General features: G+C 23.0%; 1 protein-coding gene across 1 annotated transcript; it reads left to right on the top strand.

The window, feature by feature from the left end:
- The first annotated feature begins 1,382 nt into the window (after positions 1 to 1,382).
- On the top strand, positions 1,383 to 26,399 carry LOC122512521 (endoplasmic reticulum transmembrane helix translocase). Its single transcript, XM_043628410.1, has 14 exons — positions 1,383 to 1,978; positions 2,167 to 2,432; positions 5,603 to 6,138; positions 6,320 to 6,502; positions 14,397 to 14,534; positions 14,635 to 14,755; positions 14,847 to 15,001; positions 15,083 to 15,717; positions 15,853 to 16,042; positions 17,697 to 17,945; positions 20,369 to 20,705; positions 21,018 to 21,183; positions 21,267 to 21,410; positions 25,612 to 26,399. The coding sequence occupies exons 1-14, from the start codon at positions 1,712 to 1,714 to the stop codon at positions 25,717 to 25,719; spliced, it is 3,495 nt and encodes a 1,164-aa protein (XP_043484345.1). The 5' UTR covers positions 1,383 to 1,711; the 3' UTR covers positions 25,720 to 26,399.
- Positions 26,400 to 26,763: the final 364 nt, after the last annotated feature.

The following is a 26,763-nucleotide window of genomic DNA, read 5'->3' as shown; positions in this document are numbered from 1 at the left end:
TCAAAATTTTTCCTCAATTTAATATTATTTTCAATATCAGATATATTTAAATAAAATTTTCCAAAAGAATTCAATTATTATTACTAGAATTGAATTATTTTAAAAATTTATTAAAATTCTTTGCAGAAATTCAATTATTTTCTAAAAACAATAAAATTCTTTGTAGAAATTCAATTATTTTTTAAAATTATTAAATTTCTTCGATTGAATTCAATTATTTAAAAATTTCTTGATAAAATTCTTAATGAGAAATAAATTTTCAGAAAAACATTCAAATTATTCAATAAATTATTTATTTTTGTATTTGAATAATTGAATTACAGGAGAATTTTCTAATAAAAATTAATTTAAAAAATTAATTTGAGTTAAAATTTGAGATAATAATTGATTATTAAAAGCAAGTAGCGCGTGGATTTTTAGAATTAATTGAATTTTGAAATTAATTTCTTTTTAAAAAGTTTCATTGAATTTTTTTTAATATATTATTTGAAGTTCTTATTTTCTAATGTTTATTTAATTGAAGAATTTACGAATAATTGAAATGATTGATTGAATTTTAAATACATACTTTCACTGGTAAATGAAAAAAAATTAATCACGCCTAAATTTGAAAAAAAATTAATTTGTTTACAAAAAAGTATTTTTTTTATTAAAAATTAAAAAAAATTAATTTATTTATAAAAATATTTTTTTTTATTAAAAATTAAGAAAATAATTTTTTTACATTACTTAAAAGTTGAAGAAAAACCAAAATTTTCTTTCTTTGACAACTTTTTTCTAAACTCAATACTTTCAAACTTATAAGCTATTGAAAATAGCTTATTTAAACATGTTGGTGGTTTTTCTTAAAAAAATTCATGTAAATGATCAATTTTTGTACCCTACAACTTATTTTATTATTATTATTTATATTTAATTTAATATATATTATATTATTCTAGCTATATATTAGTTTAAAATGCAACTTTTAATTAACCTAATGTTAAAAGCTTTATTTTGGTTCTTAATAACGTTAATAACGTTTTTCTTTCAAAAGCATCAATTATTCGCACTTTTTAATTTTTCAACGCATAATTTCGCATAATTATCAGTTTTTCAGGGCATAATCCAGTAATTTTCAGCGTCATAAAATACTGTCCTTATATATTACTTACTTATTAACTATATTTATTTTCATTTATTATAATTTATTATTTAACATTTTCTCTATTGATAGATTGATATCGCAAACGAATGCAACTGACAACTAACACGGAAACTAACCTTAAAATATATTATTTTTCGTTGTAACGGAAAAAGAAATTGCCCGCGCGATTTGAAAATTATCGAATTATAACACGAGACGGCGCGTCGGAATGAAAATGGCCGACTGCCGCTGTCAGCAAGCAACACGACGACGACAAGCAGGGCCGAATGAAAGTGGTGGGTCGTAGAGGAGAGTGACTCGAGATTAAATGCGAACCGCAACCTAAAGTGATCGTCCGGGAGGAAAAAAGAATGAATTTTCCTTCGGGACGAGCGTTACACGAGATTTTTAGTAAAAGAAAAAAAAGTTTATTTCGCGAGAAATATTTTTACACACAGGGCTAAATATAATTAGTATCGTCGTGAGTTTTAAACCCCTCTTCGATTTATACTTTTTCGTTTCTAGTGTGTATACACACATACACACACACAAATAATATATAAGCATAGAATAATAAAAATAGTCATGGCGACTAATTCACAATCAAGAATCGACGATTTAGTGTACAGTGTAACCCTCCACAATTCATTGAGAAATCTTTTTAAAGGTTGCATTCTACCATTTGTGTCACTATATTTTATTTGGATTTATTGTTGGTTGTTCGTTTATGGCGTCGAGGAACATTACGATGCAGGCTTGATTGGCATTGCCGTTATCGGCGTTTTACAAATTTTCATCTGCCTCTGCTGCCAATGGTCCGTTCACATAAATTGCTTTCTCAATTTTGTCAAGGTAATTAACATTAACTCTATTTCATTTTTAACAATATGTTGTGAACGAAAACGTGGCATAGTCAGTAGTCACAGTCCCTCAGGAAAGAAGAAATCTTCTGCTAGAATTTATCAAATCACGTGACGGTGACGTTGACGCCGGAAGGAGCGGGAAAATTTGAAAATAAAAATTGTTTTCTTTTCTCATAGGGGAGAAATCCACATGAAGCATCGTTTGCAAAAGTTGTACCAACGCCAAATAATGGAAGTTCGGAATTGGTGAAATTATACAAGAGTAAAGAGGAGGAACCTTGGTTTATTTTTCAAAAAACAAAATATATTTGGGACTCGAATAAAAAGCAATTTGAGGGTCTACAATTTCCGGTTAATCATTCGATTAATCATTATTCGGAGTGGAAGGGTTATGCCAGTGAACAGGAAGTCGCTGAGGCTGAGGCGAAATATGGCAAAAATAAGTAAGTTTGAAGAAAGATAGAAATATTATTTTTCGAATTATATTAATTATATTATTATTGTATTATAATTATATATGTTATATATGGGTAATTCCACGTCAAATTTTTCTATGACATTTTAAAATCGGTTAAACTTATTTGTGTCACGCTTTGAAGAAAGGTACCTAAGAAGCAAAAAATTTGAGGTTATGTTTTAAATTTTTTTTCCTTTCTAAAAAAAACATAGCATAAAAAGGTCGAATTGAAAAAAGTCAATGTCTTCATTATATTCAAAATATTCAATGAAAATTTGTTTCAAATTCAAAAAATTAATTAATTCTTTCAAAGAATTCAACTATCTTAATAAATATATTAAAATTCTTTCCGAAAATTCAATTCTTTTCAAAAATTTTAAATAAAAATTCTTTTCAACATTTCAATTATCTTTATAAATACTAATAGCAAAATTCTTCGCCGAAATTCAATCATATTCAGGAATTTTTTATAAAATTCATTTGTAAAAATCAATTATTTTCATAAATAACAATTTCTTCGCAAAAATTCAATTATTTGCAAAAATTAATAAAATTATTCACAGGAATTCAATTATTTTCCAAAAATAATAAAATTCTTCACAAGAATTCAATTATTTTCAAAATTTATTAAAATTCTTCGAAGAAATTCAATTATTTTCAAAAATAATAAAATTCAATTATTTTCAAAAATAATAAAATTCAAATTATTTTCAAAAATAATAAAATTCAATTATTTTCACAAATAATAAGATTTAATTATTTTTAAAAAATTTTTAACAAAATTCATTGCAAATTTCAATTATTTTCATAAATGATGTTAGGTATTCATCGCAAGAATACAATTATTTTCGCAAAAGTAATAAAATTAATTTATTTTCAAAAATTTAAATAAAATTATTGGCAAAATTTCAATTATTTTCAAAGATTTCCCTCAATTCAATTATTTTCAATATCTACTATTTTAATAAAGTTTTCTAAAACAATATTCCACGCAAACATTTAACATCAAAGATTTTTTTGTTGGTTTTAATTATTTTCATAAATAATAAAAATTTCACTGGAATTCAATTATTTACAAATTTTTTTATAACTTTCTTCGCAATAATTCAATTATTATCTTCTTAAACAATAAAATTCATTTTAGAAATTCAATTATTTTCGTAAATAATAAAACTCATTGCAGAATTTCAATTATTTTTAATACAATTTTTAATCAAATTCCTCGAAAAATGTAATTATTCTTAAATATTTTATTAAAATTCGAATTTTTTTTAATGGATTTTTAGAAAAATTCTTATTTAATTTTTTAGAATTTTTAACCAAATTTATACTCCAAACTTCAATATTTTCTTAAATTATATAAATATAATTCAATTATTTTTTTTATAAATAACACATTTTTCGATTAAATTCACTTACATTCAATACAATTTTCCAATAAAATTTTTCAAATGAATTTAATTGTTTTAAAAAGTTTTAATAATATTAATAATATTTTTTAATAAGAAATTAATTACATTGAATACAATTTTAATTGATTTCCTATAAAGAATTTTAATTTTCTTCTCAGAAATTCAATTATTTTCAAAACTTTTAATAAAATTCTTCGCAGAAATTCAATTATTTGCAAAAATTAATAAAATTATTCACAGGAATTCAATTATTTTCCAAAAATAATAAAATTTTTCGCAAGAATTAAATTATTTTTAAAAAATAATAAAATTCTTCACTGGAATTCAATTATTTTCAAAATTTATTAAAATCTTTCGTATAAAATCAATTATTTTTAAAAATTAATAAAATTCTTCACAGAAATTCAATTATTTTCAAAAAACAATAAAATTCTTCGTAATAATTAAATTATATTCAAATCTTTTAATGAAATTCTTCGCAGAAATTCAATTATTTTCAAAATTTATTAAAATGCTTCGCAGAAATTCGATTATTTTTCAAAAATAACAAAATTCTTTGGAGGAATTCAATTATTTTCATAAAATAATAAAATTCTTCGCAAGAATTCAATTATTTTTAAAAAATTATAAAATTCTTCACAGGAATTCAATTATGTTCAAAATTTATTAGTCTTCGCAGAAATTCAATTATTTTTTAAAATTAATAAAATTCTTCATAGAAATTCAATTAATTTTAAATATTAATAGAATTCTTCATAAGAATTAAATTATATTCAAATCTTTTAATGAAATTATTCGCAGAAATTCAATTATTTTTAAAAAAACAATAAAATTCTTCGCAAAAATTAAATTGTTTTCAAAAATTAATTAAATCTTCACAGGAATTCAATTATTTTCAAAAACTATTAAAATTCGTCGAAAGAATTCAATTATTTAAAAAATTTTTGATAAAATTCTTTGTAAAAGAATTCAATTTTAAGAAACATTCAAATTATTCAATAAATTATCTATGTTTCTATTTAAATAATTGAATTCTCGTAGAATTTTCTAATAAAAATTGATTTAAAAAATTAATTTCAGTTAAAATTTTAGATAATAATTGATTATTAAAAGCAAGTAGCGCGTGGATTTTTAGAATTAATTAAATTTGTAAAAGTTTCAAATTCAAATCTATGTAAATTTGAATTTTTCATACTTTTAATTAAAAATTTTATGGAACTAATTTTTTTCCAAAAGCTTAATCGAAATTTTTAAAAATTATTTCAACTTTTTATTTTCTAATGTATATTTAATTGAAGAATTCCCCAAATAATTAAAATTTCACGTAAAATTGAATTGTAAACAAATGAATTTAAAAATTCTCAAAGAAGAACTTTTTCAAAAATTATTAAAAATAATTGATTTAAGGAAGAATTTTAGTTAAAAATAGTAGAAAATAATTATTGAATTGAAATGATGAAAATAATTTTAAAGTAGTTACAGTAACAATATTCTTAAGAAAATTCGTAAATAAACGTAGCAGAACATTTTTTTGACTATCTAATAATTTTTATAGTGAATCGCATAATATTCTTTAGGATCAGGGAAAATGTAAAAATTTTGTCTGGAAATCAGGGAAAAGCAAAATTAAATTTTTGTGGCAACTCTGATTAATCTAAAAAAATAAATAAACATTTGCTGTAAAAAATAAATTTTTTACTTAATTTAAATTTAATTTAAATTTAATTGGAAATTTTTTTTTCAGAGTGGACATGGAAGTACCGGAATTTTGGGAATTATTTCGAGAGCGTGCGATTGCGCCATTTTTTGTATTTCAAGTATTTTGCGTTGCACTGTGGTGTCTCGATAGATATTGGTATTACAGTATATTCACGCTCATAATGCTGATAATGTTCGAGTGCACACTTGTGCAACAGCAATTGAGAAATATGGCGGAAATTCGAAAAATGGGCAATAAACCATACATGATAATGGTCTATCGAAACAGAAGATGGCGGCATATTTTCACCGATCAACTGGTACCGGGCGATGTTGTTTCGATAACACGTTCGCAAAATGATAATTTAGTGCCGTGCGATATGCTTCTATTGAAGGGTCCTTGTATCGTTGACGAGAGTATGTTAACCGGCGAATCAGTGCCACAAATGAAGGAGCCAATCGAGGATATTCAGGAGAATCGCTTTCTTGATGTCGAGGGAGATGATAAACTTCATATTCTTTTCGGCGGCACTAAAGTCGTTCAACATTCGCCGCCTAGCAAGAATTCGTCTGGTCTTAGAGGTTTACTTTTTAAAATTTATCAAATTTTTTTTACTTCCACTAATTTTAATATTTTTAATATTAATTATATGTGATTAATAATTATCAATCAATCCAAGTCAGGTAAAAAAAATATAAAAATTGAATTTAACGTTTTTTTTTAAAAATTATTTTTTCAGTATTTAATGTCCTTTATTTTCAGCTACTGACAATGGATGTATTGCCTATGTACTAAGGACCGGATTCTCGACATCGCAGGGAAAATTATTGAGGACAATTTTATTCGGCGTGAAACGCGTCACGGCGAATAATCTCGAGACTTTTGGATTTATTTTGTTCCTATTGATATTTGCGATCGCAGCGGCAGCTTACGTTTGGATTAAAGGTATTAAATTTTAATTTATTAAAAAATAGTAAATATTTATTTGCAGGAGAAATGGAGAAATTATTATTAGAAACAGAAGTTGAAAAGAAAGAACGTCAAGAAAAAAAGGGAAATCATTGTTTGAAACACAAGTTGAAAAGAAAAAGGGGAAATTATTATTGAAAGCAGAAGTTGAAAAAAAATTAGTTTTGAGATTAAAATTGTTCTGCTTTAGTGCAGACATTAATTTTTGACTTATTTATTATATTTAATTTTTTATTTTAAATTAGTAAAATTGAGAATTTTTTCGACTTATTTTTAAAAAATGCGACTTTTTCGACTTTTCTTCCAAATATTGCAACAAAATACCACAATTTTTTTAGTATAGAATACAACTTTAATTTTTATAGTGTGAAAAATAACTACAAGCAATTTATCTTTCAAACATTATTTTTGAATCATTTTTTAAGATAATTAAATTTTTCAAATACATCTATAATAACAATTTTTTTGAAGGTAATTTAAATTTTGTAAAATTTAATTGAAAATAATTTTTTTTAAGTATTTTGTTACAATTTTTGAAAATCAACTTTTGAAGAATTTTAATTGCAAATTTTAAAAATAATTGAATTGTCAGTAATGTTAATGAAAAATCTTTGAATTTAAAAATTAGAAATGAAAACTAGCCAAACTATCCGCGCGCAAGGGCGCGGGAATGTTGTATGGGGCTGCTTATTTTAAACAATTAAAAAAATTTTAAAGAAATAATTATTATAACCTAACAAAGAGATTTAACTAACTTAAATTCAAATAATTTCACTCAATGGTCTCAATTTAAATAGAATTTACATTACTAGACTTAAACTATGGCTAGAACAATTACAATTAGTATCTGGGTCATCTTTTGCATTGCTTATTTTATAAAGCCATTTTAAATTAAATACTTTTTAAAGAAATAATAATTATTACACACTAAAAAAAGTTTGACTTGAAATAGCGATAAGTTTCTCTAGAATAACAAAAGTATTAATTGAAGCACTGAATAATTTCGCTACTAAAGTGAAATCTGTAGTTCATCAAGCTAAATATTTTTTGCCGTGCATAACGAAAAAAGAATTAAATTAACATCAGATTTTCTACATTCAAAAAAACGAATTCAAATAGAAATTAATCATTTTACAACTTAACCAAATTCACCTCAGAAATCACTGAATTCGATAATTTAGAAGAAAGTCAGACAAAAGCAGGGTTCTTACAGAATCTGGAAATCATGGAAATGGTATGGAATTTTTAAAAGGCTTCTGGAAATCATGGAAAAGGCCTGTAATTTTTAAAAAATTCTAAATTTTTTCAGTTTTCCATTTTTTCTCTTGAATAAAAATTCAAATAATAATAAAGCTAAATGGTATAAAAGAGAAAAAAAATGTTGAATTTTAAGAAATTCAATTTTTCAAATTTTTGATAATTTTGAATAATTTTTTATTTTTTTCCAAAGAGTCGAGACAATTTAATAAGTAAAGTATTTTCCAAAAGCACAGAAATAATGAAGCTAAATCCCGTAAAAGAGAAGAAAAAATGTTGAATTTTAAGAAATTCGGATTTTTGAATTTTTTCGAATTTTTGATAATTTTAGATTTTTTACCAAAGAGTCGAGACAATTTAATAAGTAAAGTATTTTTCAAAAGCACAAAAATAATGAAGCTAAATCCCATTAAGGAGAGGAAAAAATGTTGAATTTTAAGAAATTCGGATTTTTGAATTTTTTCGAATTTTTGATAATTTTAGATTTTTTACCAAAGAGTCGAGACAATTTAATAAGTAAAGTATTTTTCAAAAGCACAAAAATAATGAAGCTAAATCCCATTAAGGAGAGGAAAAAATGTTGAATTTTAAGAAATTCGGATTTTTGAATTTTTTCGAATTTTTGATAATTTTAGATTTTTTACCAAAGATTCGAGACAATTTAATAAGTAAAGTATTTTTCAAAAGCACAAAAATAATGAAGCTAAATCCCATAAAAGAGAAAAAAAAATGTTGAATTTTAAGAAATTTGGATTTTTGAAATTTTTCGAATTTTTGATAATTTTAGATTTTTTACCAAAGAGTCGACACAATTTAATAAGTAAAGTATTTTTCAAAAGCACAAAAATAATGAAGCTAAATCCTATAAAAGAGAGGAAAAAATGTTGAATTTTAAGAAATTCAATTTTTCAAATTTTTGATAATTTTGAATAATTTTTTATTTTTTTCCAAAGAGTCGAGACAATTTAATAAGTAAAGTATTTTCCAAAAGCACAGAAATAATGAAGCTAAATCCCGTAAAAGAGAAGAAAAAATGTTGAATTTTAAGAAATTCGGATTTTTGAATTTTTTCGAATTTTTGATAATTTTAGATTTTTTACCAAAGAGTCGAGACAATTTAATAAGTAAAGTATTTTTCAAAAGCACAAAAATAATGAAGCTAAATCCCATTAAGGAGAGGAAAAAATGTTGAATTTTAAGAAATTCGGATTTTTGAATTTTTTCGAATTTTTGATAATTTTAGATTTTTTACCAAAGAGTCGAGACAATTTAATAAGTAAAGTATTTTTCAAAAGCACAAAAATAATGAAGCTAAATCCCATAAAAGAGAAAAAAAAATGTTGAATTTTAAGAAATTTGGATTTTTGAAGTTTTTCGAATTTTTGATAATTTTAGATTTTTTACCAAAGAGTCGACACAATTTAATAAGTAAAGTATTTTTCAAAAGCACAAAAATAATGAAGCTAAATCCTATAAAAGAGAGGAAAAAATGTTGAATTTTAAGAAATTCAATTTTTCAAATTTTTGATAATTTTGAATAATTTTTTATTTTTTTCCAAAGAGTCGAGACAATTTAATAAGTAAAGTATTTTCCAAAAGCACAGAAATAATGAAGCTAAATCCCGTAAAAGAGAAGAAAAAATGTTGAATTTTAAGAAATTCGGATTTTTGAATTTTTTCGAATTTTTGATAATTTTAGATTTTTTACCAAAGAGTCGAGACAATTTAATAAGTAAAGTATTTTTCAAAAGCACAAAAATAATGAAGCTAAATCCCATTAAGGAGAGGAAAAAATGTTGAATTTTAAGAAATTCGGATTTTTGAATTTTTTCGAATTTTTGATAATTTTAGATTTTTTACCAAAGAGTCGAGACAATTTAATAAGTAAAGTATTTTTCAAAAGCACAAAAATAATGAAGCTAAATCCCATTAAGGAGAGGAAAAAATGTTGAATGTTAAGAAATTCGGATTTTTGAATTTTTTCGAATTTTTGATAATTTTAGATTTTTTACCAAAGATTCGAGACAATTTAATAAGTAAAGTATTTTTCAAAAGCACAAAAATAATGAAGCTAAATCCCATAAAAGAGAAAAAAAAATGTTGAATTTTAAGAAATTTGGATTTTTGAAATTTTTCGAATTTTTGATAATTTTAGATTTTTTACCAAAGAGTCGACACAATTTAATAAGTAAAGTATTTTTCAAAAGCACAAAAATAATGAAGCTAAATCCTATAAAAGAGAGGAAAAAATGTTGAATTTTAAGAAATTCGGATTTTTGAATTTTTTCGAATTTTTGATAATTTTAGATTTTTTACCAAAGATTCGAGACAATTTAATAAGTAAAGTATTTTTCAAAAGCACAAAAATAATGAAGCTAAATCCCATAAAAGAGAAAAAAAAATGTTGAATTTTAAGAAATTTGGATTTTTGAAATTTTTCGAATTTTTGATAATTTTAGATTTTTTACCAAAGAGTCGACACAATTTAATAAGTAAAGTATTTTTCAAAAGCACAAAAATAATGAAGCTAAATCCTATAAAAGAGAGGAAAAAATGTTGAATTTTAAGAAATTCAATTTTTCAAATTTTTGATAATTTTGAATAATTTTTTATTTTTTTCCAAAGAGTCGAGACAATTTAATAAGTAAAGTATTTTCCAAAAGCACAGAAATAATGAAGCTAAATCCCGTAATAGAGAAGAAAAAATGTTGAATTTTAAGAAATTCGGATTTTTGAATTTTTTCGAATTTTTGATAATTTTAGATTTTTTACCAAAGAGTCGAGACAATTTAATAAGTAAAGTATTTTTCAAAAGCACAAAAATAATGAAGCTAAATCCCATTAAGGAGAGGAAAAAATGTTGAATTTTAAGAAATTCGGATTTTTGAATTTTTTCGAATTTTTGATAATTTTAGATTTTTTACCAAAGAGTCGAGACAATTTAATAAGTAAAGTATTTTTCAAAAGCACAAAAATAATGAAGCTAAATCCCATTAAGGAGAGGAAAAAATGTTGAATTTTAAGAAATTCGGATTTTTGAATTTTTTCGAATTTTTGATAATTTTAGATTTTTTACCAAAGATTCGAGACAATTTAATAAGTAAAGTATTTTTCAAAAGCACAAAAATAATGAAGCTAAATCCCATAAAAGAGAAAAAAAAATGTTGAATTTTAAGAAATTTGGATTTTTGAAATTTTTCGAATTTTTGATAATTTTAGATTTTTTACCAAAGAGTCGACACAATTTAATAAGTAAAGTATTTTTCAAAAGCACAAAAATAATGAAGCTAAATCCTATAAAAGAGAGGAAAAAATGTTGAATTTTAAGAAATTCGGATTTTTGAATTTTTGATAATTTTCGATAATTTCACATTTTTTACCAAAGAGTTAAGACAATTTAATAAGTAAAGTATTTTCCAAAAGCACAAAAATAATGAAGCTAAATTCTATAAAAGAGAGGAAAAAATGTTGAATTTTAAGAAATTCGGATTTTTGAATTTTTGATAATTTTCGATAATTTCACATTTTTTACCAAAGAGTCGAGACAATTAAATAAGTAAAGTATTTTTCAAAAGCACAAAAATAATGAAGCTAAATCCCATAAAAGAGAGGAAAAAATGTTGAATTTTAAGAAAATCGGATTTTTGAATTTTTGATAATTTTAGATTTTTTACCAAAGAGTCGAGACTATTAAATAAGTAAAGTATTTTCCAAAAGCACAAAAATAATGAAGCTAAATTCTATAAAAGAGAGGAAAAAATGTTGAATTTTAAGAAAATCGGATTTTTGAATTTTTTCGAATTTTTGATAATTTTAGATTTTTTACCAAAGAGTCGAGACTATTAAATAAGTAAAGTATTTTCTAAAAGCACAAAAATAATGAAGCTAAATCCCATAAAACAGAAGAAAAAATGTTGAATTTTAAGAAAATCGGATTTTTGAATGTTTGATAATTTTCATTAATTTTAGATTTTTTACCAAAGAGTCGAGACTATTAAATAAGTAAAGTATTTTCCAAAAGCACAAAAATAATGAAGCTAAATCCCATAAAACAGAAGAAAAAATGTTGAATTTTAAGAAAATCGGATTTTTGAATTTTTTCGAATTTTTGATAATTTTAGATTTTTTACCAAAGAGTCGAGACTATTAAATAAGTAAAGTATTTTCCAAAAGCACAAAAATAATGAAGCTAAATTCTATAAAAGAGAGGAAAAAATGTTGAATTTTAAGAAATTCAGATTTTTGAATTTTTGATAATTTTCGATAATTTCACATTTTTTACCAAAGAGTCGAGACAATTTAATAAGTAAAGTATTTTCCAAAAGCACAAAAATAATGAAGCTAAATCCCATTAAGGAGAGGAAAAAATGTTGAATTTTAAGAAATTCGGATTTTTGAAATTTTTCGAATTTTTGATAATTTTAGATTTTTTACCAAAGAGTCGAGACAATTTAATAAGTAAAGTATTTTCCAAAAGCACAAAAATAATGAAGCTAAATCCCATTAAGGAGAGGAAAAAATGTTGAATTTTAAGAAATTCGGATTTTTGAATTTTTTCGAATTTTTGATAACTTTAGATTTTTTACCAAAGAGTCGAGACAATTTAATAAGTAAAGTATTTTTCAAAAGCACAAAAATAATGAAGCTAAATCCCATTAAGGAGAGGAAAAAATGTTGAATTTTAAGAAATTCGGATTTTTGAAATTTTTCGAATTTTTGATAATTTTAGATTTTTTACCAAAGAGTCGAGACAATTTAATAAGTAAAGTATTTTTCAAAAGCACAAAAATAATGAAGCTAAATCCCATAAAAGAGAGGAAAGAATGTTAAATTTTAAGAAATTCGGATTTTTGAATTTTTGATAATTTCCGATAATTTTAGATTTTTTACCAAAGAGTCGAGACAATTTAATAAGTTAAGTATTTTTCACATTAAAAAGTTTGACATTAAAAAATATATAAAAAATGCTAATACTTAACCCACAAAATTAAATTTTCAAAACAAACAAATGAATGCAGATTATTTGCTAACGGAAAGGAAACTTACGATTATTATAATGTATGTATATGTATATGTATATTTCTATTTTCTATCAGGCTGCGTCTACAATAGAAAAAAATAATGTGTAATTTGTAGTGTAATGTGTATTGTTTTTGGCATTGACAACTGTCAGGGTCAATAACACTATATATTACACAATTTTCTACACATTATTTTTTCTGTTGTAGACGCAGCCTCAAAACGTATAAAAAACAAAAGAATAACTATAACTAACTTCAAGTGTGGACAGAGATCCGGAAATCTGGAATCACGACGATTATTATAATTATTATAAAAATAAAATTCTTTTTAATTTAAAATGGAGTTTTTGTATTTAAATAATTTAATTCCAGAAGGACTTTTTAAAAATTAATTAAAAGGAAGGGTTATAATTGTAATTTTTAAAAATTATAAAAATATTCATAAATTTTACTCATTTTCCTGTAAAAATAATTTTTCCAGGGAAAATAATTGTAATATTTATTTATTTAATAATATATTAATAAATTGTCAGGGAAATTGATGGACTGAAACTTGTGACCACCCTGAAAATTAAAATTTTCATTTTAAACATTAAATTTCTGGTTTAAAAATTAGATTTTTATTTTTAAATATTTTTTTTAATAACAATAATATGAAAATAAAATTGATTCATTTAACTTTAATTTTTTATGAAAATTCGAGAAAACTAGAGTTAATTCTAAAAAACCTCAAAAGATTTTTTTTTATACTAGACCTAACATTTTTTAATTTTATCAGTGAACAAATATCTGTAAGAGAAAGTTTTTAGTGATAAGACTTTTAAGTTAGGTAAATTTTGTCGAGCCTTTATTTTTTTTATTTTTATTTTATTGGATTTGGTTTTTTTTATTGAATTTTCCCCACAATAAGAACTATTTTTGATATTTTTTTTTATTAAATTATTAAATTTTAATGAAAAATCTTCAAGTTTAAATTTAATAGAACTGAAAATTATTTTCTAAAAATGATATTAAAATATTTTTGAAAAAAGTGATTCTCAGTATTTTTTCATTCTAATTTTTAAAATTCAATTATTTTCAATATTTCCGAAAATTTAAATACATACAAAAAAAAAGTAACATTAAAATTTTTTAGAATTATTTTTAACATTTTAAAGAAAATAATCATGTTAAAAATTTTTAATAAAAATTCTTTAAAACAATACAATTGTAAAACTATTGTCTTTCAAAAGTTATTTAAAAATATTTTAAAAAAATTAATATTAAAAATTACTTTATTAAAATTCTTGAAAATATTCTATCTATCATATTTGATGAAGTTTAGTTAAAAATTGTAGAAAATAATTAAATTTTGAAAGGATTAATTTATTATAGAGTTGTAATTTTTAGAAATTATGAAATTTCAGAAGTTGAAACTTTTTAAATTTTATTTACCGTGAAAAAAGAGATAAGAAGTATTTAAATATTTATTTAATAAAATTATTCAAGTTTTGATTAATTGAATTTAGAAATCAGTGAAGAATCAGAGAAATACAAAATAAAATTTTTGTGACAACATTAAATTAAATATACGAGTTTTTTTTTGCTTTTAGGAAGCGAGGATCCAAATAGAAACAAGTACAAATTGTTTTTGGAGTGTACACTGATTTTAACGTCGGTCGTTCCTCCGGAATTGCCAATTGAATTGTCATTGGCTGTGAATACGTCTTTATTAGCATTATCAAAATTAGGTAACCATGAAACAATTGAAATTTTCTTGTAAATTTAAATTTAAATATTTAATTTTTGTTTCTAAAATTGATAATAATTCTTTAATTAATTTTTCCCAAGGTGTATTTTGTACCGAACCGTTTAGAATTCCATTCGCTGGAAAAGTCGAAATTTGCTGCTTCGACAAAACGGGAACTCTCACTAGCGATAATTTAGTAGTAGATGGCATCGCTGGAATTAAGTAAGTTACAGAATAAATAGAAATAAAAATAGTATAAAATGTAAAACAAAATGGAAATTATAAATTTGATTCTTTTTTTCTCTTTTTTTAGTGGAAAACCGGAAGTAACGGAAATAGCGGACGCTCCAATTGAGAGTATTCAAGTTCTAGCAACGTGCCATTCCCTAGTGCAATTAGACGATGGAATTGTTGGCGATCCTGTCGAGAAGGCGACACTGAAAGCGGTCAATTGGAACCTGACAAAAAGTAACTTAAAAAAAAATAGAAAAACGAAAATAAAAAAAAATACAAAAAATTTATAATTATCTTCCTTCTTTTATTCTACAGGCGATGCAGTAATTCCAAAACGTGGCAAATCGGCAGTTTTGAAGATAATTCAACGTTTCCATTTCTCCTCGGTGCTGAAGCGAATGAGCGTAGTGGCCGGTTACACAAATTCCGGTTCGTCTGACGTTCAATTTGTGGTGACAGTGAAGGGAGCGCCAGAAACTTTAAAACCAATGTTCAGCTCAATTCCGGAGAATTATGACGATGTCTATCTATCGCTGTCGCGTTGTGGTGCACGTGTCCTCGCACTTGGACATCGAAAATTACCAGCTGCATTGACACATCAGGATTTAAGGAAATTGAATCGCGAGGACTTTGAGAAGGACTTGAGTTTTGCTGGATTTGTCATCATCACATGTCCATTGAAACCGGATTCGAAGGCGGTGATTAAGGAGATACAAAATGCGTCACATTCGGTTGTGATGATCACGGGCGATAATCCACTGACTGCATGTCACGTTAGTCGTGAATTGCATTTCACTAGGAAGTCGATTATTTTAATTTTAACACAAGTTCAAGGCTCGTGGCTCTGGCAGAGTGTTGAGGGTGATCTTGAGGTGGATTTACATCCAAAGAAGGGTAGTTTTAAGGGGAAGAAAATATGGGAGGTTTATGCTCTTTGCGTCACGGGTGAGGTAAGAAAATAAAGATAAAGATAAATTAAAATAAAGTTTTAAATTAAAATAAAGTTTTAAATTAAATTATTATTTAAATTTTCAATTACTAAATAAAAATAAAAGTTGTGAATTTTAATTCTTTCTTCTTCGCAGGGTTTAAATTACTTGAAAATAAATGAAAAGTCGTTGCTGAAGACGTTGCTACCACATGTTGTTGTTTTCGCTCGTTGCGCACCGAAACAGAAAGAATTTATCGTTACTTCGCTGCAGGGTCAAGGATACACGACTCTTATGTGTGGCGATGGAACCAACGATGTCGGAGCTCTAAAACACGCCCAAGTTGGTGAGGAATATTTTTATTTTTCTCCTTTTCCAATTTCTGTTTTTTTTTTCTTTTAGAATTTACACTATTTTAAATTCGCAAAAATTAGAAATCAAAAAACTATTCGAAAACATTATAATCAAATTCTTTAAAACGATTCAATTACTTTTCAAAAAATATTCGACATTCAATTATTTTCAATATCTAGTATTTTCATCAAATTTCGCAAAAGAATTCAATTATTTAAAAAAAAATGGATAAAATTCTTCTGAAATTCAATGATTTTCAAAAATGGTAGAATAGTAGAATAGTAGAATTTCTTTATTTGTTCAAGGAAACCATGTGATTTCCACAAGAATTCAATTATTTAAAATAATATTCTCATAATATTTGTTATATTTCGAAAAAATTAATTATTTAAAACAATATTTATTAAATTCTTATGAAGAATTCAATTATTTAAAAAAAAACATTTTTCACAGAAATTCAATTCTTTTTAAAAAATCTAAAAAAAATTGTCAATATTTTAATTATCTTTATAAATGAATAGCAAAATTCAATTATTTTCAGGATTTTTGATAAAATGGATTGCAAAATTCAATTATTTTCAAAAGTTAATAAAAATCAATTATTTAAAAAAATTTTAATAAAATTCATAGCAAAATTTCAATTATTTTTAAAAATATTTCTTAATTAAATGATTTTCAATATTCTACTATTTTAATAAAATTTCCCAAAAGAATTTAATTATTAAACAAAAATGTTGACAATATTCTACACGAACTTCAATTATTTTCCAAAAAAAAAAAAATGATAATTTTACAGGAATTCAATTATTTAGAATAGAATTTGTATAAATTTTTTTAAAAAAATCAAATGTTTTAAAATTTGGCATTAAATTCTTCGCAGTAATTCAATTATTTTCATAAATTTTAAAATTCTTCTCAGGGATTTAATTATATACATAAATAACAATATTCATAAGAAAATTCAATTACTTTCAAAAGTTTTTAATAAAATTCATTGAAAAATTTCAATCATTTTAAAAAATTTTTCTTAATGTAATAATTTGTATAACTTTAATTTTAATAAAATTTTCCAAAATAAATTCAATTATTTAAAAACAATTTTGACAAAGTTCTACACAAATATTCAATACAATTTTAATCGAATTCCTCGAAAAATTTAATTATTTTTAAAAATTGTATTAATGGATTTTTAGAAAAATTCTTATTTAATTTTCTAGAATTTTTAACTAAAATTATACTCAAACTTTAATAATTTCTCAATTTAATTAATTTTTAAAAATTTATTAAAATTCTTCGTAAAGAATTAAATTATATTCAAATGTTTTAATGAAATCCTTCGCAAGAATTAAATTATTTTTAAATATTAAAAAAATTCTTCGTTAGAATTAAATTGTATTGAATCTTTTAAAGAAATTCTTCGAAGGAATTCAATTATTTTTGAAAATTTTAATAATATTCTTGAGCAACTATTCAATTATTTTCATAAATAATAAAATTGATCACAGGATTTCAATTATTTTTAATATAATTTTACAGAAATTGCTCAAAACATGTAATTATTCTTAAAACTTGAATATCAATTTCTCGAAAAAATCAATTATTTTAAAAAATGTTTTTTTTATTAAATTTATTTATTTATTTTACAGGTGTGGCAATTTTGTCAAGTCCTCCCGAAAGTGTCTCCTCGGAGAAACGCGATAGTACGCCATCGACGCCAACTGTAAATTCGCCTCCAAATAGTAAATTACCTCCAGGTCAACAGTCGAATGCTAGAAGTAATTTACAAAAATCGCTATTGAAGGAACTAGAGGAACAGGATCAGGCAGTAATAGTGAAATTGGGAGACGCATCGATTGCTGCGCCATTCACCAGTAAATGGTCATCTATCCAATCGAGTATGTTTGTTTTAAATTTTTTCTGTTTTTTGTTTCAGGTAATTTGCCGTATCTGTCTCTATTAATCATTACCCATCGATTTTCTTAAAAACCAACAAATCGTAATAATGCAGAAAACAATTTGTTTTTTGCTGACTATCAATTTAAATTGATAGAGAAAGCCTCGGGCTTCTTAAAACCAACAAAATAAAAAGAAAAAGCAAAATAATGCAACATTAAAAAAGGGGGAATTTTTATTGGAAACGGAAGTTGAAAAAAATTAGTTTAAAGATTTTGAATATTTCAATTTAATAAAAGACATTTATTTTTTATTATTTCATTTTAAAACTTGAAATTTCATTTAAAAAATTTATTTGCAGATTAAAATTAGAAATTCTATTTAAAAAATTTAATTTCAAGTTTAAACATTAAAATCTAGTTGGAAAATAATAAAGTTTTATAATTAAAAATTTTTAATATCTATTGTAAAAATTAGTATTTTATGTTAAATGCTCAATTTCTAGTTTAAAAATTACACCAAAAAAAATAGAATTCTAAACAAAATTTATTTTCTTAAATTAAATTTCTGGCTTAAAAAATTAAACTTTTGCCTCAAATAATAAATTTTTTATTAAAAATTAAAATTTTAAATTTAATTAAATTTAAATTAAAAGTTTAAATTCACTTCATTTTTAAATAAATATTCAAATATTAATTTCTAGAAATTTTAACTAAAATTCTTCTTTAAATCAATTAATTTTTATAATTTTTCAAAAAAGTTCTTTTTTGAGAATTTTTAGATAAATTTGTTTAAAGTTCCATTTTATATAAAATTCCAATTATTTGAAAATTCTTTAATTAAATATACAATAGAAAAAAAAAATTTGAAATAATTTAAAAAATTTCAATTATGCTTTTGGAAAAAAATTGGTCCCATAGAATTTTTAATTAAAAGTATGAAAAATTTAGATTTTCAAAGATTTTAAGTTGAAACCTTTAGAAAATTCAATTATTTCTAAAAAATTGCAATTATTAGTAAATTCTCAAAAATTCAATTATTATCTAAAACTTTAACTGAAATTAATTTTTGAATCAATTTATATTAGAAAATTCTACGAGAATTCAATTATTTAAATACAAACATAGATAATTTATTAAATAATTAAATGTTTCTTAAAATTGAATACTTTGTCAACAAATTTTTAAATAATTGAATTCTTTTGACGAACTTAAATAAAATTTTGAAGAATATTTTACATTTTTCGAGAAATTCGATTAAAATTGTATTAAAAATAATTAAAATTCTAAAATGAGATATGTTATTTATGAAAATGATTGAATTATTGCGAAGAATTTTATGCAAGAATTTATGTTTTTGAAAATAATTCAATTCCTGTAAAGAATTCAATTCCTTTTGGTAAATAATTCATTTCCTTGTAAAGAATTCAATTACTTTTTGGTAAATAATTTTATTTCTGTCAAGAATTTTAGGAAAAGTTTTTAAATATTTGAACTCCTGCTAATAATTTTTGAAAATAATTGAATTCCTTGTGAAGTTGTTATTAATTTTCAAAAATATTTGATTTTCTGGGAAGAATTTTAGGAAAAGTTTTTAAATATTTGAATTCCTGCTAATAATTTTAATAATTTTTGAAATTTGATTTTCTGGGAAGAATTTTATAGCTTTTTTTTAAAAAATAATTAAATCTCTGCGAAGAATTTTAATTGAATTTTTGGAAATAATTGAATTCCTGTGAAGAATTTTATTAGTTTTTAAAAATAATTGAATTCCTTATCGAAGAATTTTTTTTTTTATGGAAATAATTGAATTCCTTCAAAGAATTTTGTTATTTTTGAAAAATAATTGAATCGTTGTGAATAATTTGATTACTTTTTTGCAAATAATTGAATTAACTGTGAAGAACTTTATTAAAAGTTTTGAAAATAATTGAATTCTTGCGAAGAAAATTAATATTCTTTCTAGGAAATCAGTTAAAATTGTATTCAAAGTAATTGATTTCTTTTTAAAAAATATTATTAAATATTATTAATATTGTTACCTTTTTTTAAAATAATTAAATTCATTTGAAAAATTTTATAAAAATTGTATTGAAAATAATTGAATTACATTTAAATAATTTAAAAAATTGTTAAAGTTTGGAGTATAATTTTAGTTAAAAATTCTTTAAATTTTAAACTCTCCTAATTTTAATTTACTCTCATTTCTAAACGTCAATTAAATTTACGATTTATTTAAATATTAATCAGTGTTAAAGTCATAATTTTAATTGTTATGAATTATCAAGATATTGATAGAAAAAACGCGTTTTTTTCACAAATTATTTTTCTAATCATTTTTTTTTTTAAATATTAAACTTGAATTCTAGATTTTTTTTTAAATTCACTAAAGTTTATTTAACTAAAACTCGTTTTTCTCTTTACAGTTTGTCACATAATAAAACAAGGTCGTTGCACACTGGTGACGACATTGCAAATGTTTAAGATTCTTGCATTGAACGCCTTGATCTTGGCCTACAGTCAATCGGTTTTATACCTGGATGGAATTAAGTTCAGCGATAAGCAAGCGACCTTGCAGGGAATATTGCTTGCCGCCTGTTTTCTTTTTATATCGCGCTCAAAACCATTGAAAACTTTATCGAAACAACGACCACTGCCAAATATATTTAATTTCTACACCGTACTTACGGTCCTACTGCAATTTGCCGTGCATTTTTGTTGCCTTATTTTCCTCGTTCGCGAGGCTGCAATCATTTCTCCAAAGTGAGTATTCATTATTTTTCCTCTTTAATTATAATATTTTAATTACAATTTTAATTAATTTTAGTAATTTGTTTTATTTTAGTTAATTTTAATTAATTTTAGTAATTTGTTTTATTTTAGTTAATTTTAATTAAAATTTTAATTCATTTTAATTAAATTAAATTTCGTTCAATTAAAATTAATTAAATTAAGTTTTATTTAATAAAAGTAATTTTTAATATATAAAATTGACGCTTGATTTAATTAAATTGAATAAATTCGATTTGTGAATTGAATTAGCCGAACGAAATTGAATTGAAAATTTTTTTTAAGGAGCGATACACTGTCAGCGATACTTGCACCAAAAAATGTCACCGATACGGCGTCAATGGACGATTATTACGATGAGGAGGAACCATTTGAGGCGAATATTATTAACAGTACTGTGTACATAATTTCCATGGCACTTCAAGTCGCGACTTTTGCCATTAATTATCGGGTGAGTAAATTTTTCTATGTATTTTTGTTTCGAAGGCAAAAAAAAGGAGGAAAGAGAAAATTTTTCTGATTTTTTTTTTTTAGGGACAACCGTTTATGGAGAGTCTCTTGGAGAATAAATCTCTTCTCTACTCTCTCGTTGGATGTTCTGCCGCAATTTTAGCTCTGGCTTCCGGTTTGATTCCGGACACAGCACGTGAATTTGAAATTGTCGATTTTCCAAGCGAGGTGAGTTTGAAAATAAATATTGAAAAATTAATAAATTAAATAAAATTATAAATTAGAATTGGATTTTTAAAAATTTTAATTTCAACTCTGTTGAAATTAGATTCAATTTTAAAAATTTTAATGCAATTCTTTGAAAGAATTCAACTATTTTAATAATATTAAAATTCTTTCCAGAAATTCAATTATTTTCAAAAATTTTTTAAAATTCTCGTCAACATTTTAATTATCTTTATAAATAACAAAATTCTTCGCCAAAATTCAATTATATTCAGGAATTTTTATAAAAATTTATTGTAAAATTCAATTATTTTTATAAATAACAATATTCATCACAAGAATTCAATTATTTTCAAAATTAATAAAATTCTTCGTAGAAATTCAATTATTTTCAAAAAATCTAAAAAAAAATGTCAACATTTTAATTATTTTTATAAATGAATAGCAAAATTTTTCGACAAAATTCAATTATTCTCAGGAATTAAAAATAAAATTAATTCTAAAATTCAATTATTTTCATAAATAATTGTATTCATCACAAGAATTCAATCATTTTCAATAGTATAATAAAATTCAATTATTCTCATAAAGTTTAATAAAATTAATGGCAAAATTTAAATTATTTTCAAAAATTTTTCTTCATTCAATGATTTTTAATGGCTATTTTAATAATCAGGGTGTCTAGCGAACCGGGAAATCGGGAAAAACCGGGAAAAACCCGGGAATTTGGTTCGACCTCAAAAAACCGGGAAAAACCCGGGAATTTTCTATTTATAGGGTATTTTTTGAATTATGTATATAAAAAATTATAATTTTTTTCAAAATCGTCAAGGGTAAATTGATAGTATGAAGCAGTAGTAAAAATAATAACTTTAATTTTATTTAAAACTAACTTTAGTATACGGTATATTATAAAAGTTAAAGGATTTGTACTATTATTATTTTTATATAACAATTTATAGGTATACAATACGTAACAAATTTTATAAGAAGAAATTAAGAATCTTCTGTGATATAGGAAAGGCAAAGATTTTACTTTTTAAAACTAAATACGGGGCACTCCATTTCAAAACGATCCTCCTTATAAACAATTGACATTGTAAGGCAATTTTTAAATCATTATTTCTTATATTTATTGAAGCCAAACTTTATTTACTATTAGTGGTTTTAAAACAAAAATTTACCAACTTTATAATGGTAGAAATTTTTTTTTTTAAATAATAGAATTTATGAAAAAAATTAAGTTTGAAAGATAACCTTTTTGAATATCTCAAAACACGTCGCATCCGATTTTCTTGAAACTTATGTAAAAATAAAGCTTAAATATTCTAGTTTAATTCTATGTAAACATTATAATGTGCAATTCATGGTTTGAGAAATTAATTAAATTTTACAAGTATTTCAAAGGTTGAGAAATTTTTATAAGTGAAATTTTGATATTCTATGTCAAGTTTTTAGAAATTATTGTATAACTTTAATCATTGTAATTTAATAAAAACAATATTTAATTACGTAAATAATGTTATTGATAAACATTTAAATATGTTTTTAAATCCTTTGTGAATATCCGGGAAAATTATTCAAGAACCCGGGAAAAAACCGGGAATTTTAAATTGACGATTCGCTAGACACCCTGATAATCATTGCAAAATTTCAATTATTTAAAAAAAAATTTCTTAATTCAATCATTTGTATTTCTATTATTTTAATAAAATTTCCCGAAAGAATTCAATTATTTAACAACAATTTTGACAAAGTTCTACAAGAATAATCAATTATGTTCTAAAATAATGGAAATTTCACAGGAATTCAATTATTAAAAATAGAATTTGCATAAATTTTCTGAAAAAAAACATTTTTTGCAACTTTTTTTATAAAGTTCTTCCCAATAATTCAATTATTTTCATAAATAATAAAACTCATTGCAGAATTTCAATTATTTTTAATACAATTTCACTCGAATTCCTCGAAAAAAGGAATTCAATTATTTTCAAAAATTAATTTAAATTCTTCGCAGAGATTCAATTATTTTTCAAAAAAAGCAATAAAATTCTTCCCAGAAAATCAAATATTTTTGAAAATTAATAACAACTTCACAAGGAATTCAATTATTTTCAAAAATTATTAAAATTATTAGCAGGAGTTCAAATATTTAAAAACTTTTCCTAAAATTCTTGACAGAAATAAAATTATTTACCAAAAAGTAATTGAATTCTTTACAAGGAAATGAATTATTTACCAAAAGGAATTGAATTCTTTACAGGAATTGAATTATTTTCAAAAACATAAATTCTTGCATAAAATTCTTCGCAATAATTCAATCATTTTCATAAATAACAAATCTCATTTTAGAATTTTAATTATTTTTAATATTAATCGAATTTCTCGAAAAATGTAAAATATTCTTCAAAATTTTATTTAAATTCGTCAAAAGAATTCAATTATTTAAAAATTTTTTGATAAAATTTTTTGAAAAAGAATTCAATTTTAGAAACATTCAATTATTCAATAAATTATCTATATTTGTATTTAAATAATTGAATTCTCGTAGAATTTTCTAATATAAATTGATTCAAAAATTAATTTCAGTTAAAGTTTTAGATAATAATTGAATTTTTGAGAATTTACTAATAGGGTAGAGTGGGGTAAAAAAGCCACATTTTTACTTTTGATGCTGTAAAATCTGTATTTAAAATTTTTTTCACAAATTTCCAATTGTTATTGAAAGTTTAGTTATTAAGCTTAAAAATTCTTGACGGAAATATTTTTTATCTCATAAAAGGACTAAGTTATAAGAGTTTTACGAAAGCACTGTAAGTGGCTTTTTTGCACCTGGTGGGGTGAAAAAGCCACCCTACGATTTTAGCAAAACATGTTATCAATTTAGGTATTTTTATAGTTTTCCTTTATTTATATGACAAATAGTCTTATTTGAAAAATATTTTAATAATTATGAAAGAGTTTTTAGCAAGCAAAATTGAAAATTATATTAAGTTTACCTGTTTTCGATTTGCACTGCCAATTTTTCGTACCTTTTTTAGAAGTTCTCTTTAAGTTTCACCACTGATAACATATTTCGTTGCAACCGTTTATTCATTGTTTATTTTTTTAATGCACTTTGCACTACTTTTTGTCGTGTTTAATTAATTTTATTAAATAAACACGAGAAATTTTGTAAAATAAGAAGGTTAGTTTAAATAGAAAACAAGTGAATTTCACAAAATATTCAATGGATTTTTTGCCCTGGCTTTTTTACACCCAAGACCAGTTATTAAAAAAGCAAAAATAAATTTTTAATTCAGTTCAATTTCCAAAAATTAACATTGTATACGTTTTCGGTATACTTTTCTCCTTATGCACAAATATTTACTTTTATTATTCGTTCACTTAATCAGATTGTAATATGTTTGAAAAGTTCGCCAAAATGTTTTCAAAAAAGCAACAAAAAATTAAAATTACAATAAAAACAATATTAATTTAGGTACAACATTCAAACTGGATTCAAAAGTTGCGTATTACCTAATAGTATTTATATTCTAAACAGCTGATAAATCGGCTTAATAGTTTTTAAATAAAACTCAAATGGCTTTTTTACACCATGGCTTTTTTACCCCACTCTACCCTAATTGCAACTTTTTAGAAATAATTGAATTTTCTAAAGGTTTCAACTTAAAATCTTTGAAAATCTAAATTTTTCATACTTTTAATTAAAAATTCTATGGAACCAATTTTTTTCCAAAAGCATAATTGAAATTTTTTAAATTATTTCAAAATTTTTTTTTCTATTGTATATTTAATTAAAGAATTTCCAAATAATTGGAATTTTATATAAAATTGAACTTTAAACAAATTTATCTAAAAATTCTCAAAGAAGAACTTTTTTGAAAAATTATAAAAATTAATTGATTTAAAGAAGAATTTTAGTTAAAAATTCTAGAAAATAATAATTGAATTGAAATGATGAAAATAATTTTGAAGAAGTTACAGTAAAATTTATTCTTATAAGTTATTAATTTTCAAAAGGTTTTTTTTTGAGTATCTAATCATTTTTAATGTCGATTAAAAATATTCTTTAGGTTCAGGGAAAAAGTCAAACTAATTAAAAACAAACAATTAGTTAATAAATTGAAAACTTATTTTTACTTCTTTTTCAAACATAAAAAATGTAAATTTTAAAATAACGAAAATTTTCTTTTTCTTTCAGTTCCGGAAAACGCTGATTACAACATTATTCGCCAATTTTCTTCTCGCATATATGGTTGATCGAGTTTGCCGTTGGTTATTTGGCGAAGGAAAACACGAAAAACTGTGATCCAAGTAATTTGCTAATTGCAATAATAATAAATTCTTTTTTCCCCTGGCGAAAATTTCTACTATTTAGAATTTTTCCTCGGACAACAAAAAAAAAAAAAAAGAAAAGAAAATAGCACATTACGTATTTTTCGCATACATCGATAGCCTTATTTTCTACTTGAATTCCATTTTTCACAAAAAAAAAAAAAACTAAGAACAGAGGGAGTACTTTTTCATAAAAAAAAAATTGTCCCTCTGGTGAAATATTAAAAATATAAATATTATAAATATTATAAAAATTTTGTTTTCGAACTCTTAGATCTCAAGTTTATTATTAATGCCATCATTATAAATATTATTATCTATTGTAAATAATTGTGCAAATTAGAAAATTTTCTACATTCCGTACCTTTTTTTTGTCTTTTCTTCACAAAATGTTTGTATAGATTTTTGACTGTGTGTACGAAGATTTTTAATTGTTGATATATAAAAAAGAAAATACGAGCGATGACAATGAATTTTTTCCTGTATAAGACAATGTGTGAAAAAATGAAACAAAGTATGTTTGAAAAAATTACTTTTAGCGATTAAAATAATCTGTAAGATATACGCGTGACTGATAGTTTGCGTTGTGAGAAAAAAATATATAAAACGATTTTTTAAATAAACTTGAATAATAGATTGTATTGTAAAGTTAAATTGTGTTCGTTTCATTTTATTTCGTTCAAATTTGAAAAATTAGATTGTTTTCTGCTTCTGGGGCGTAAAAGGCCTATTTTTAGCCCTACGATCATTCTAAGATAATCTTTTTTTATTTTTTGTTAAAACTATTTTTTTGTTCTAGGGTGTAAAATATCAATTTTTAACCCTACGATCTTCTGAAGAAGATTTAAATATTTTTAGTTAAACAAAATTGTTTTTTTTGCTTCTAGGGTTAAAAATTGGTATTTTACACCCTAGAAGCAAAAAAACAATTTTACGATTTTCCGAAGAAAATTTAAATATTTTTAGTTTTGAATAAAAAAAATTTTTGTTCTAGGGTGTAAAATATCCACTTTTAACC

The sequence above is a fragment of the Leptopilina heterotoma genome, unplaced genomic scaffold, assembly GCF_015476425.1.
Source record: "Leptopilina heterotoma isolate Lh14 unplaced genomic scaffold, ASM1547642v1 Lhet_123, whole genome shotgun sequence".
Taxonomy (NCBI): domain Eukaryota; kingdom Metazoa; phylum Arthropoda; class Insecta; order Hymenoptera; family Figitidae; genus Leptopilina; species Leptopilina heterotoma.
Note: the sequence above shows the minus strand (reverse complement) of the source record. Positions and strands in the feature narration are given on the sequence as shown.

Excerpts from the sequence above, each read along its gene's own strand:
- LOC122512521 (XM_043628410.1), top strand. The coding sequence starts at position 1,712 with ATGGCGACTAATTCACAATCAAGAATCGACGATTTAGTGTACAGTGTA. Across the intron at positions 14,535-14,634 it reads ATTAGCATTATCAAAATTAG|GTGTATTTTGTACCGAACCG; the intron begins GTAACCATGAAA and ends ATTTTTCCCAAG. Across the intron at positions 14,756-14,846 it reads GATGGCATCGCTGGAATTAA|TGGAAAACCGGAAGTAACGG; the intron begins GTAAGTTACAGA and ends CTCTTTTTTTAG.